Below are 12,418 nucleotides of genomic sequence, written 5' to 3'. Positions count from 1 at the left end.
TGGGGTGGGATTGATCTGTTTACTGTGACTTAGGTCTTTAAATGCTGTCTAAGTTGTTTCAGGCCACCGACTGGATATGGCTTTAGGTTTCTAGCTGTAACTAGTTAGCTTTGACTATCTTCATCTTAGTTTTTTTAAGCCTAAAAAAAGCAAAAGTTCTTAGTGAAAAATGATTCAGTTCAACTTATCTGCAGAATTGTAGCCAGTGACTTGGGGTTTGTTTTCTTTTGGTTTTTTTGCATAGTCGTTTATATTTGGATTGAATGTCCCAGAGTGTAGATCATTTAACTTGGAAGCTTTACCACACTGCAGTTCTGCAGCATATGAGTGAAAGACTGAACACTACCAGTTGTTCCAGTGTAGCCTATCACTTCAAGGAAATAAAAGTGCTATTTAAGAGTACATGTTGTCATCACCCTCAAGTGCAAAAGGTGAAATGTGCTGCTAGTCAGGGATTTTTCGTCTAGCCATAGGAACGAACTACTTTCCTCTAACATGTCAAAGCATACAGTATGTTCTTAAGCAGATTATGATAAAGAGAAGTGCTGTTTTCTACCCTGAAGTGATGGGAGAAACAATGCCTGGACCTTGATTCTTAAACTCCTTCCCCCCTGCTCTTTTTTGATGGCCAGGAAGTTTACTAGAAGGAAAACGGGGGCCTCCTAATTCACGTGGGCAGAAATTCTGACACTGTCCTTTTTGGAACACAGTGAACTCTTTCATACTATAAAACGTCTCCATTTCCAAACCCAGGCTCATGGAATACAGTGCAACTAATTAACTATTATATTGCCTTTGTTCTACCATTGTGCATTTAGTGTCTGATTCAATACTTCAGTTAAAAAGAGCAAATTTGCATTACCCTCTTTTTAGGGTTAGAACTGTACTGTCAATATGTGTGGTTGGTTCTTCCCTATAGCTTTTCCTATTCCTACATGAGATTCTGCTAATATATTTTTTTTTTGTCTACTTGGTCAGTGGCATGACTTTGGATAGTTGTATCAGGCCCTGAATCATTTAACTAAAAACAGAAAGAAACACTTAGCCTCACCCAGAAATGTTGCTAAGATATGATAATATATTAGCAACATTAGAGTCCTGATTGCCTTTTCCTCTAGACCAATACGGCTACAACCTGGATACCTGGCTAATATATTATGCAATGAATGGAGCACTCCAAACTGTAAACTATTAAATGTGAAGGTCTTCTCAGGACTCTTCTAATAGAATAGTTAGTGATCCAGTTCACCAGTGCTGTGAAAGGCACTAAACCCATGGGGGAAAGCTTTCCATCCTTGATATAAGACTCTGAAGCAGTGCTGGGTTTAGGCATAAGCTAATTAAACTTCAGTTTAGGGCCTCACATTATGAGGGGCCTCTAAACCAACCCCTGGGCCATGAAGGGTCAGCTGCCGGACCAGAAGTGACTGTGGACTGGCAAACTGCAGCCCTGCAGAGCTGGGTGGAGAGGCCCTGTAGCCTATCACTTCAAGGACTCCTCCCACAGGGCCCACAGAAGTTGCAGTTGAGGTTTGTGCCTGCCCCCATGCCCAGGGGGTGGAAGTATTTTTACTTGCATTCTGGTCGGAAATTCCAGCTGCAGGGCTCTGCATGGTGGTCCACAGTTTGCCAGGTCATGGCCGCTTCCAGTCTGCAGTTTGCTGGGCCGTGGCATAGAAAGGTTGGGAACCCCTAGCTTAGGGCCCCTCTGGCCCTACTCTGAAGCATACATGCTAAACAAGGAGTATCTGGCATAGTGGCACTCCTGACTGCGGATGTGCTGGGGAAAACCTCAGGGCAGGGAGGGGAAGGAGGGGGTGGGGCTGCAATCCTTCCCAGCCCCGGGCTGATGCAAAGCAGGGCAGAGGAAGGACACTGCTGTGAGAAGTTGTGTTGCAATGAAGAGCCAGGTTAAGCCTTTCTTGGCTCTGCAGCTGCTGCTAAATTAAGGAAATGTTTTGGGTCAAATGAAGTATTTTGTTTGACCTGAAATATAACATTTCATTTAGATTTTTTTTAAAGCTTTATTTATTTAAATATAAATGAAAAGGGAATTTCTACATGAAAAACACTTTTTGAAGTGCACAGCATTATGACATTTTAGAATGTTTTCCATTTTTAGGGGAATGAGCAATGCAGAAAACACAATGCACGAAGTCACCAAAATCTTGGCTAAAATATTTCACTCAGTTCTATCCTTAATATATTTTGAAAATTAATCATATGTTATGAAAATTATTTGTGACAAAAGAAAAGTGATTGTTATACACTGACAGAATAAATAGCAAGAAAAGGGCTTACCCATACAGTCTGGGCCCCAATATCCCTGGCAGCACTCGGGTTGTTGAAATTCCTTTGTACAGATATGCCGACAGCCAGGAAGAGATAAAGTGTAGGTCTTGATTTCAATTGCAAGATAATACCTGAACATAAGAGATTGGAGTTGCGTTAGACTATTTAAAAAGCCTTAAAGCCTCTATAAACAAATGAAGTTTGTAACCTTAATTTCTTTTAATGCCAGATAACTGTACTTTAAAATTAGACTCGGAAGTTTTCATTAAGGCTGTCAAAAGATTAAAAAATCTGATCATGATTAGTTGTGCGATTAGAACAATTAGTTGCAATTAGTCATGATTTTAATTGCACAGCTAAAAACTCAAAGTTGTGTGCAGAAAAACTCAAAGTTATGCAAAATTATGTAGGTACTTTGTATGGTTGGTGTGGATGTGGGGTGTGTGTGGGTAAGGGGAATTTGTGAAGGTGTGGGGGGCTGTGGGTGTGTGGAGCCCAGGGAAGGGGGATGCTGCATAGCTTGGTAGGATGTGGGGTACTGTGGGTCAGGAGTGAGGGGCAGCAGCAGGGCTGGGGAAGCTGTGGCTTGGGATTGAGGGCCAGACTGACATAGACACACACACACCGCCCAGCAGGCAAGTCTGTGAAGGGAAAGGTGTGTTGGGGAGGGAAGGAGTGTGGGGGGCAGGTTTAGGACCCTACAGTGAAGGAGGGAGTAGAGCAGGGGCAGGGGTGAATGGGGCTCTGGGACTGGAGCAGGTCATGGGACAGAGCTATGGACGGCTCATCCAGGGGCATGGGGGGGCACTTCTACCACTGTGCAGACCTCCAAGGGAGGCAAGGGGGGCATGTGCCCCCTGGATTTGTGTGTGGGGTGGTGGCAGGCTGCCACTGCTTGCTGGGCTCTGCGCCCCACTGCCATTGCCCAGGGAGCCATGTGATGCCATGATATGCCTCCTGTCACTTGGCAGGCAAGAGATGCAGTGCAGTCAGTGTATAACTCCTGGAGCAAAGGCAGTGGGGCACAGAGCCCCAGCCCAGAGCGGCAGCCTGCCTCTGCCCCATGCACATGCCTCTCTCGGTGGTGTACACAGTGGTAGGAGCCCCTCTGTGCCCCTGGATGAGCCACCCATGGCTCTGTCCCACAACCTGTCCCAGCCTCAGGGCTCCATTCACCCTAGCCCCTGCCCCTGCCTCTGCTCCACTCCCTCCCTCACCATGGGGGTCTTCACATGCCCCCCCCACACCCTTCCTCTTCATAGACTTGCCCGCTGGGTGCTGCTCCACATGAAACTGGGCTGCATTCAGGGCTGCCTGCAGCTGTATGTCTGTGCCTATGCATGGCCCTCTGCTGGGCTATTCTTGCTTGCAGCCACCCGGAGCCTGTGCCTGCGTTTCCCTGCAGTCCTCTGCACTGCCACTGCTGCCCTGCAGGGTGGCCCAGAGGTGGCAGTGATGGTGGCGGAGTGGAGCCTGGGCATGGGCTTCAAAACCACATTTGCGATTAATGTGTTTAAAAAAAAATAACATGAACAGCAATTAACACAGTAATTGTGCATGTTAACCATGATTAGTTGACAGCCTTAGTTTTCATATACATTTTTTCATGTAAAAGATGAGATTTTTCCCACTTGCAGTCAAAAAGCATCTTTTCTTGCAGTCAAAAAGCATCGTGGCAGTCTTTTCTAGTATAGTACTGCACTGTACCCTACTATAATGTACTTGCCATTTTATTATCTATAATATGAATACTCCACAGTTCCTTTTAATTTCATAAATCTAAACTAGCATAAAGGAAGTTGGACAAAGATTATTAACTTAGCACGGGACATCACTAATTAATTTTGAAACTCCATTTTTTTTTAGTATTTGTCTCATAGGATTTTTGGATACTGGATTAATGAATGACAAATTAAATATGGGAGCTCCATGCCCCAAGATATGCCTGGTTGTAATGAAAGCAGGACAAACCATCTCTTGGCAAAAGATAAATTGTATGAAAAATGCAGTTTCAAGGGGACCAAGGGCATTGGATTTAATTTGGCAGTTTATTTGGCAGAGAAGGCCAGGATGGGGGAGATTTAAAAAAAATTCATATGATTTTGTTTGACATTCTATATAAATGTTTGAACTTTTTGTTTTAATTAATGTGACATTTTAATTTTGATAAGGACCTATTTTAAAAAAATAAAACATCAATGAAGTTATATAGCTTAGGAAAAAAAACAAAAAAAAGTTTCATTTGGTTCAAAAAATGTTTCATTTGCCCCGACATGAAACTATTCTTTTTAGATTCACAGAATTTAACCCAAATTGATTTTTTTTTTTAAATTCACCAACCAAACTACAAAATCTTATTGCTGCAGTGCTAGAGTAACTCCAGAATAGCTAGCTATAGGAGTAATTTTACAATACTTCTTATGACAGTTTTGTCTCTATATCATCTATATCAATATTTACATCATTACCAACTGTATTTAAAAGTAACTCTGGATATAAAATAATCTGTGTGGAATCTTCACTCCACAAAAGTCTATGGCACACTTTGAAGGTGGGGGTTAGAAAATGAAAGTAGTTAACAGTATCTGCATTGAACAATTCTGACAGAAGAAATACCTGCAATCTCTTATCCCAGACCCATTTGTAATTTTCATATAACCAGCAGGACAGTCCATTTCAAGGTTTAGAAAACAAGATTGGCATTCAGTTTTCATAGTAACAAGCAGCTTCTCATCACATCTTTTCTTAGCCTGTGAAAAGCACACAGATAGGTTAAAATCTTTAGGGTGGGGTTTTCAACTGTGCTTTGTAAGTATCTTCCCAGTCAATGGTAAATCTTGACCTTAATTCAGACGGTCTGCTTTTTATTACCACACATCCCCATCATTGTTCTGGAGCTAAAATCCACTTTTTCACTTCTGTTAGCTTGCTTCAGGGCTAAAACAGGTCATGGGGCCAGACCACATGGTGTTACCACAATCTTTCCTGCAGGAGAACTTTATAAACTCTGCCAGCTGAATCCCTCTCCTTCCTTCCTGCCATCCATGTTCTGTATCCCTGCTGGGAACATGATAATATTTTTGGCCACTGTTACTAAGTCTGATACCAATATATGCTCAGTTCAGCATGGAAGCCAAAGCCAGACCACTGAGAGAATCTCAGTGAATGGGTCATTAATTATGAAGCTGGCTTCAATTTGCCAAGCAGGCCAGAGAAGTACAGTGCTGGCAGGTACCATCTTCATTCTCTGCTAAACCTAATCATTAGCTATGGAAGCAGATACACGTTTGCTCTGCTAGTATAATGGAGGTTGAGTTCCTTTGTCTGTCTCAGGGCTGCTTTCCTATTATCAGTGCTACTGCTTCTAGCTAATGGACTAAGACCGGAGTTTTCAAACTTACATAAGGGAATAAGGCACCCAAATCACATTCTGGGGTGGTTGGGTAATTAATTCCCTTAGGCACTTTGGAAAAAACAAAACAGCTTCCTTCTCTGAAGAAAGCAATGGGCTATCATAGTGGGGATCAACCCTTTTGGTAGGTAAGTCACAAATTAGCCCCATACCCACCCTGAGTGCTGTTTTGACCACCTTCTTCTACTTGATCTTTGTTATGCTCTCTGCTTCCTGCCCTGTGCTTCCTGCCTGACTGCTGCTCTGCTTTCTGCTTCCTGCCCTGTCTATCACTGTGTTCCCTGCTTCCTCCAGGGTCTGCTGTGACCCACACTGCTGTGCCACTCATGTCGTGCATGCTGCAGGTTGGCCACCCAGGACTATAACATACAGCTTGTGAAACCTGCCCTTAGTTCTTTAGCTCAAATGATGGGCTCCCCCTTCTAGCTTCACAGGTCCCAGATTCCAAACTTGTTGTTAGCTCTGCAGAGTTTATTGTTATTGCAAGAAAATGCAGGGACAAAATAGCAAACAAAAGAGAGAAAATGCTGCTTGAGTTTTTTGTGCAGACGTCTTGGGGTTAATAAATCGGTGGTTCTGTAGACTTAGTAAGAGATTGTCCATAAAACTGCTATAGTTGTCACTGAAGTATCATTGATGGATGATAGAAAGCACATTTAAAATTAAAAGATCTTCAATGGACATCTCGTATTACTTTGAATGTACCTCTCCCCTTCTGTCTAACTGGTCCTACTAATTCCCTCAAAATAATCAGTTTTACAATTTATAAACAACGTAAAATTACCAAATCTAAAATATTTTACATATAATTTAACCACAATAAATGCCAGGAAAGTAGTAAGATCTAACATTGCCTTTAACCATTAAATGAGCTTAAATGAGAATTCATTCTAAACTAATTATTTACTAAATATGGAAAAATGCTTTCCTCTTAGTTTATCTCTAAGTAACAGTTACCAGCTCCTAAGTACCCTTAAGCAGTGCAGTACAATTTCAGTTAACTGCAAGGAAGAGGCTTTGATGGAGTCAACTCAGAGATGGGAAAATAAGGTTGAATAATTGCAAGAGCAGTGTGAGGAAATATGAACTGTTTGTTTAAGGCAACTGCACCTGCCCGGTGAACAAGCTCTGTTTAGCAGCATCCATATTGACATGTTTACCCTCTGAAATAATAATGACGAAAGAAGGAAACATCTAGTTTTATTGATTATAGAGCCAGAAAGGACTTCCTGTATAACACATAACCAAGGACTTCCTTGAATTAATCCCCATTGGAATAAGAACATGCATCTTTTAGAAAAATGTGCAGTCTTGATTTTAAAATCTGTGGTTGGAGAATCTGCAGCTATTAATAAAACTGTTCCTGATAGTTATTTATTCTCTCTGTTAAAAATTTGCTCCTAATCTGAATGTATCTACTTTCAAATTTTAGTCATTGCTTGTATTATAATTTTAACTGCTACAGTTGCTCCCAGACTTTTTGGACCACACACTCCCTTGACAACTCCCAACGTTTTTCACAAACCATCACCTTTACCATTTTTCACCTTTATCATCAAACTTTTAGCTGAAAAAGGCGAGGGCATCGTGTGATTCATGGACCATTCACTATAATTTTGCAGCCTTGAAGCGATCAGCAGATTGGGAACTGCTGGTCTGTAAGTTTGTTCTTTCCTCATTATCAGATTTCCTTTCCTCATGCAGGTATTGATAGATTGTGAGAACATTGCAAGAAGGATGCGGACAGGCTTGAAAGGGTGCAGAGAACAGCCACTCACATGATCAAGGGCCTGGGGGATAGGCCTTATGAGAATAGACTTTAGGACCTGGGTTTGTTCAGTCTGAGTAAAAAGAGGCTGAGGGGTGACTTGATAGCCACCTACAAATATGTCAATGCAGAACACCAGGATCTGGGGAGCAGCTTTTCAGAAAAGCAGACCCTGGGAGGACGAGGACCAATGGGCACAAACTAGTCGGGGAAAAGTTTAGGCTAGATGTACAGAAAAACTTATTTTTTGTAAGGGTATCTAGAATCTGGAACACATTTCCAGCAGAGGTGGTGCAGTCGCCATCCCTGTCAGTGTTCAAGAGGAGGCTGGACAAGCACTTTGTTGAGCTCGTTTGAGCCCATTACCTTCTGCCTATGGCAGGATGATCTTGCAGGCTTCTTCCGGTCCTTCTTTCTATGATTTTATGATTACCATGTAACTCAGAGGTGGGCAATTATTTGCGTTGGAGGACCACTTAGGGAGTTTTGGTGAGCTGTTGCTCTGGCCCTGTGCTGTCACAGCCCTACAATTCTGATCCCAAACCTGGTCCTATCCTGCTTCCTGCCTGCTTGCAGCTCCATCCCATCTGCCTGGCTGAGTGCGTCTTGACCTCATAGGTCCCAGGGCAGTCTCCATGGAAAAGCTGGGATCACTGGGCAGTGTCAGCATGGAGCCGGGAGTGACTATCTAGCCATAAAGAGTCAACGAGCTACAAAGTTAGTACTAAAAATATGTAACAACTCTATAGCTGGTTTCTATCCAGCTTTAATTTGAACATGTGTCAGGACCCTAACAGACCACATCTTTCAAATTTTCCTGGTAATCTCATTTAAAACACACTGGCCCTGATTTGTAGTCCAGCTATTAGTCACATGAATGGACTTACGCACCTTGGCTGCTTGCAGTTGTTTTAAAAAAAACAACCCTCCCAAGCAAACATGTTTTAGCATAAACAGCAGTCCATTTGTTTGACTTGGCTCCACAGCATCTGTATAGATCAGGCACTTCAGCCGGGCTTTTTGGGACTTTTATCTAATAGCTGATTCAATCTATATTGACGTTTAAAGTAAAGCACCATTTTGGGGTTTTTTTTTCTAACGTTTGCAAGCAGCCCTAATTTTGAGCCCATTCTGCTCTGCTTGAGTCTATGAAAAAATGCTAATATGCCTATTTCTGTAACAAACCATCATGTTAGCCTTAAAACAGACTAAGTACAGACAATCAAAAAAAAAAAAAAAGCTGCAGCACGATCAATCACATCTATGCAGGTTTCTTTAAACTGCATAGATTCGACAGTCAGTGAACAGAACTCACGTTCACTCTTTGGTTGGCCAAGGCAACCAGATGCCTACACTGGCCAGGCCAGAAGGTTGGGGGCACTCCCGCATGCTTCCTGGCTCCGCTGGGCTGTGATTGCCCCAGCCCCACCACCTCACTAGCCCTCTGCCTCTCAGCCATTGAGGAGGGGGCAAGGGAGGAATGGATCCTCTGCCCCAGCCACCTTCCCTCCCTCCTCAGCTGGGGTCAGCACAGTGGGTGGGGAAGCTCCCACCCTGGATTTCCCTTGCAACACTCCAGCCCTGCCCCCTTGGTAGTCTCCTGCCTCTCAGCAACGGGGGAGGCAGGTAGAGGGAGTGGATCCCCCCCTTGGGGGTTTCTCCCCCACTATGCAGAGGGAAGGGAGGCAAGGGAGGGAGAGGTAAATGGGGGTATGTTCCCTCACTTGCCCACCCCCTGTGGCTGGTTTGGGGAGCAGAGATTTTGCTGCCTCAGTTCTGTGGCAGCCTGGGGGCTGAGCTACGCAGCTTAGCCACAGCAGACAAGTGGGGGCAGAGGCTGGCCTGCCCACCATGTATGGGGGAGTTAGTGGCAGGGGTATAAGGCAGGAGGGGAGATTGTGACCTAACTAGGGTCGGGAGAAGATCTGGAACAGAAGTTCGATAGACCGGTCTAAACTAAAGTGTTTAAATCTGATACTACATCCATCCGGGTCTATCTTAAACTGGATTCTGCCATTTTGAAACTGGTTTATGTACACTGAACTTCTGTTCTTTTACAGGTTTAGACTGGTTTTTGATCACTGTTACTGATTTTATGTGTAATTTCTTTTTCTAGACAGTCTTAAAAAGTGGCGAACAGAAGGAGGATCCTTTTTCTTTTTGCATGAATGATTTTTTCAAGGACTTGAACAGGATGCAATGGAATCACCTTTAAGCCATGGACACATTACATCTGTAGTGCTACAAAAGCCTTTGTAGTACTACAAAAAGTGAGCGTCCACACAGTTGTAGCACCACAAAAATGGTGGATCTGCCATAGAAATATTTCTCTTTCAAAGAGGAACTTTTTTGTAGTGCTACGTTTTGTAGCACCACATGTGATGTGTGGATAGTTACATGTAGCACTTCATGAGTATCAACAATGGGGTGGCAGAGAGGGCTGCTACTGCAATGAGGCAGCTCCAACAGTTGATGCCACTATTGTGCGTGGTAGTGACAGAGTGCTACCTCAAGATGATTTTGCCAATGTTGCAACTGGAAGCAGCTTCTCTATTATCTGTATTTCTCTGAAAGGTTCCCTTGGGGGTGGGGGAATAATGTAGGAGCCCCAGTTTTCTCCCTGGCTGGAGAGCATGCCTTAAGGAGACTTTGTAGTGCCCCAGTTAGGGGGACTCTGCATGTGTGCATACCCACAAACTGCTTCAAGTCTGCAAATACACAACCCATTCAATTATCAGAAAAAAATACACTTAAAACCATGTTCTTATGCAACAAATAAAAGCCAGATATAAATACTTCAGCATAAAGGACTCAATCCAGACATAAATTACTCCCATGGATTCAACTATGTAAATTAACACTGAAGGAACAAGAGAGTTCATTTTAAGTGCAGAATGCTTACTAAACGGTTTATTTCAACACTGGTGTTCCTCATGTGTTATGATTTTTAATTCTTGATTTGCAAAGTTGAGCAGAGGAAGTTACTGTAATTGTAAAGTCCATGGGATTTGGTTTTATGTGTAACAGATTCACTTGCAACAGGCAATCTATCATAAAGCAGTAGGATTTGTGGATGGCTGATATTAATTCCCTGAAACACATTTTTCCCCATAAAAAATGAAGTTTTGCAAATGGCAAAACAAAAGATGTATTTGTTTAAACCAGGGGTGTCAAACTCAAAGTTGGTCCTGGGCTGGATCTGGACAATGGTCTGTATGTTTGAAACTCCTCGTTTAAACAAATACATCTTTTTGTTGACTAATTCTTATTGTTATGCTTACTTATTATAACTTCAATAAATATGTGTTGCAAAACGCATTGTAAAATTCTAGAAATCCATGAAATCTGTATTTGCATGATACATGCATCAGTTTTCATAGTCTGCTAATCACAAGGCAAATTTGTTACTTTATTATCATTTTCTACAGTGGCTAAATTCTCTAGGCTGTTTTTTCACTTGTCTAAAATAGCTTTACTTGCTAGGGAAAAATAAAGCGAGTTGTTTATTGTAGCAAAATGGCTTTCAACTCTTGATATGATGCAAATCTAGTATTTCTGTTGCTCTTGGTTTGTGTGTCAAATATAATCTATTGCCAGTTTCCCTGATGTAGAGGTATCTTTTGCACTGGGCAAACAGTGTGCCAGATTTTAAAGCTGGTATAAAAATTTCACTGATTTCAGTATGGCTATTCTGTGATATACACAGTTGAGGATATGTATCTATTTATTTAAGAGCAAATAGCACATAATCAATAATAAACAATTCACTGTTTTTCCCCCTAAGATACAATATATGATATGATATACTATCTATATAAAAGTAGTAAAAATAATACAGAACAATTCTGTTATTATTTATATGATTATTTATATTTCATTATCTGGATAAATTGATACAAAATTAAATGCAAGACTTTTCTTACCTGATCTGTGGTTTGTGCTGGTGAATACAGGCTCTTTGCAACCAAAGGAAACACCAAGAATAAAATAGCCAGATCTTTTCCCATTATGAAAAGTTGTTGATTTTTTTTTTCTCTTCAGAAAACTTCACTCATGAGTAATAATGTTATGGCAGAAAATGTCCAGAGTTTTGTTAGCTTTCCTACTTTACTGCATTCTTAGGCAAAGACTGAAATGATTCTTCCCTCCTTTTCCTGAAGAAAGCATTGGACTGAAAAACACAGCATATGAAACTTGCCCTCAGACAGGAAAAAAAATCCAAAATGTGGGGCCTTTGCTGGAAGTTTTCACTGCAAAGCTGAATAAACCCTTCTTAACTGAATGACAGGATATCCTGACAGGACTCTGTTCTGCAGATCCCTCTCTCTAAAACTGTTGACAGGACAATTCCAAGGCCACTGAGCAATGGTGACAGAATATTTTGTCTTTTAGGGGGATATGACTTGAGGTTTGGAGTAACTGTTGTTATCATCATGCTTAACTTGAACGAAGTTAGACAGTGAAAAGACTTCATGGATATGGACTTATCAGGTCTTGAAATGAAGGGTGTTTCTACGAAACGTAGTTCTGAAAACAGAATTATCTAAAGAGGCCAAAACACCATCTTCTAGGTTTGGTTAACTGAATAAAACAGGGGATTTCTTTTCTCCTTTGTTTTTACCCACTTTGAAGTTTGGTTACATCATGATGACTAATCTTTTAGAACCATAAAGAACAAAATTAATCCAGTCAAATCAGCTATGTATTACTAGAAAGGACTGAATAATTTATAGATGAAATTGTCACTTGTACTCTTCTCAAAATTTGTTGCAGCTCTTTTTTTATTTGTTTACTGCTTTGGAATCCAGTCACTCCTGATCATAAAAGTAATGGCCTGAATCTTCAAGAATATGTTGTTATTTTGGGTGACCTGTATGGTGGGCCAGTAGGGGGTACTCCTGTGTTGAGCCACCCACCTCACTGTGCTCAGTCACCTTTCAGGCCCT

At 41.8% G+C, this 12,418-nt stretch overlaps 1 protein-coding gene across 3 annotated transcripts in view; it reads right to left on the bottom strand.

The window, feature by feature from the left end:
- Positions 1-11,739, bottom strand: part of STAB2 (stabilin 2) — a 138,566-nt gene extending 126,827 nt beyond the window's left edge. The window contains exons 1-3 of one of the 3 annotated variants that reach the window (XM_019544760.1): positions 11,396-11,739; positions 4,909-5,042; positions 2,302-2,423 (exon numbers count right to left, since the gene is read on the bottom strand). In XM_019544760.1, the coding sequence (XP_019400305.1) occupies positions 2,302-2,423; positions 4,909-5,042; positions 11,396-11,479 (340 nt within the window). In that variant the 5' untranslated portion in view covers positions 11,480-11,739. The remainder of the gene's footprint in view (positions 1-2,301; positions 2,424-4,908; positions 5,043-11,395) is intronic. The other 2 variants (XM_019544757.1, XM_019544759.1) reach the window with 2 other exon arrangements.
- Between the last annotated feature and the right edge of the window lie 679 nt (positions 11,740-12,418).

Source organism: Crocodylus porosus, unplaced genomic scaffold (assembly GCF_001723895.1).
Source record: "Crocodylus porosus isolate Cpor-Errol unplaced genomic scaffold, CroPor_comp1, whole genome shotgun sequence".
NCBI classification, from domain to species: domain Eukaryota; kingdom Metazoa; phylum Chordata; order Crocodylia; family Crocodylidae; genus Crocodylus; species Crocodylus porosus.
The sequence above is the reverse complement of the archived record's forward strand: the minus strand, read 5'-3'. Positions and strand labels throughout refer to the sequence as shown.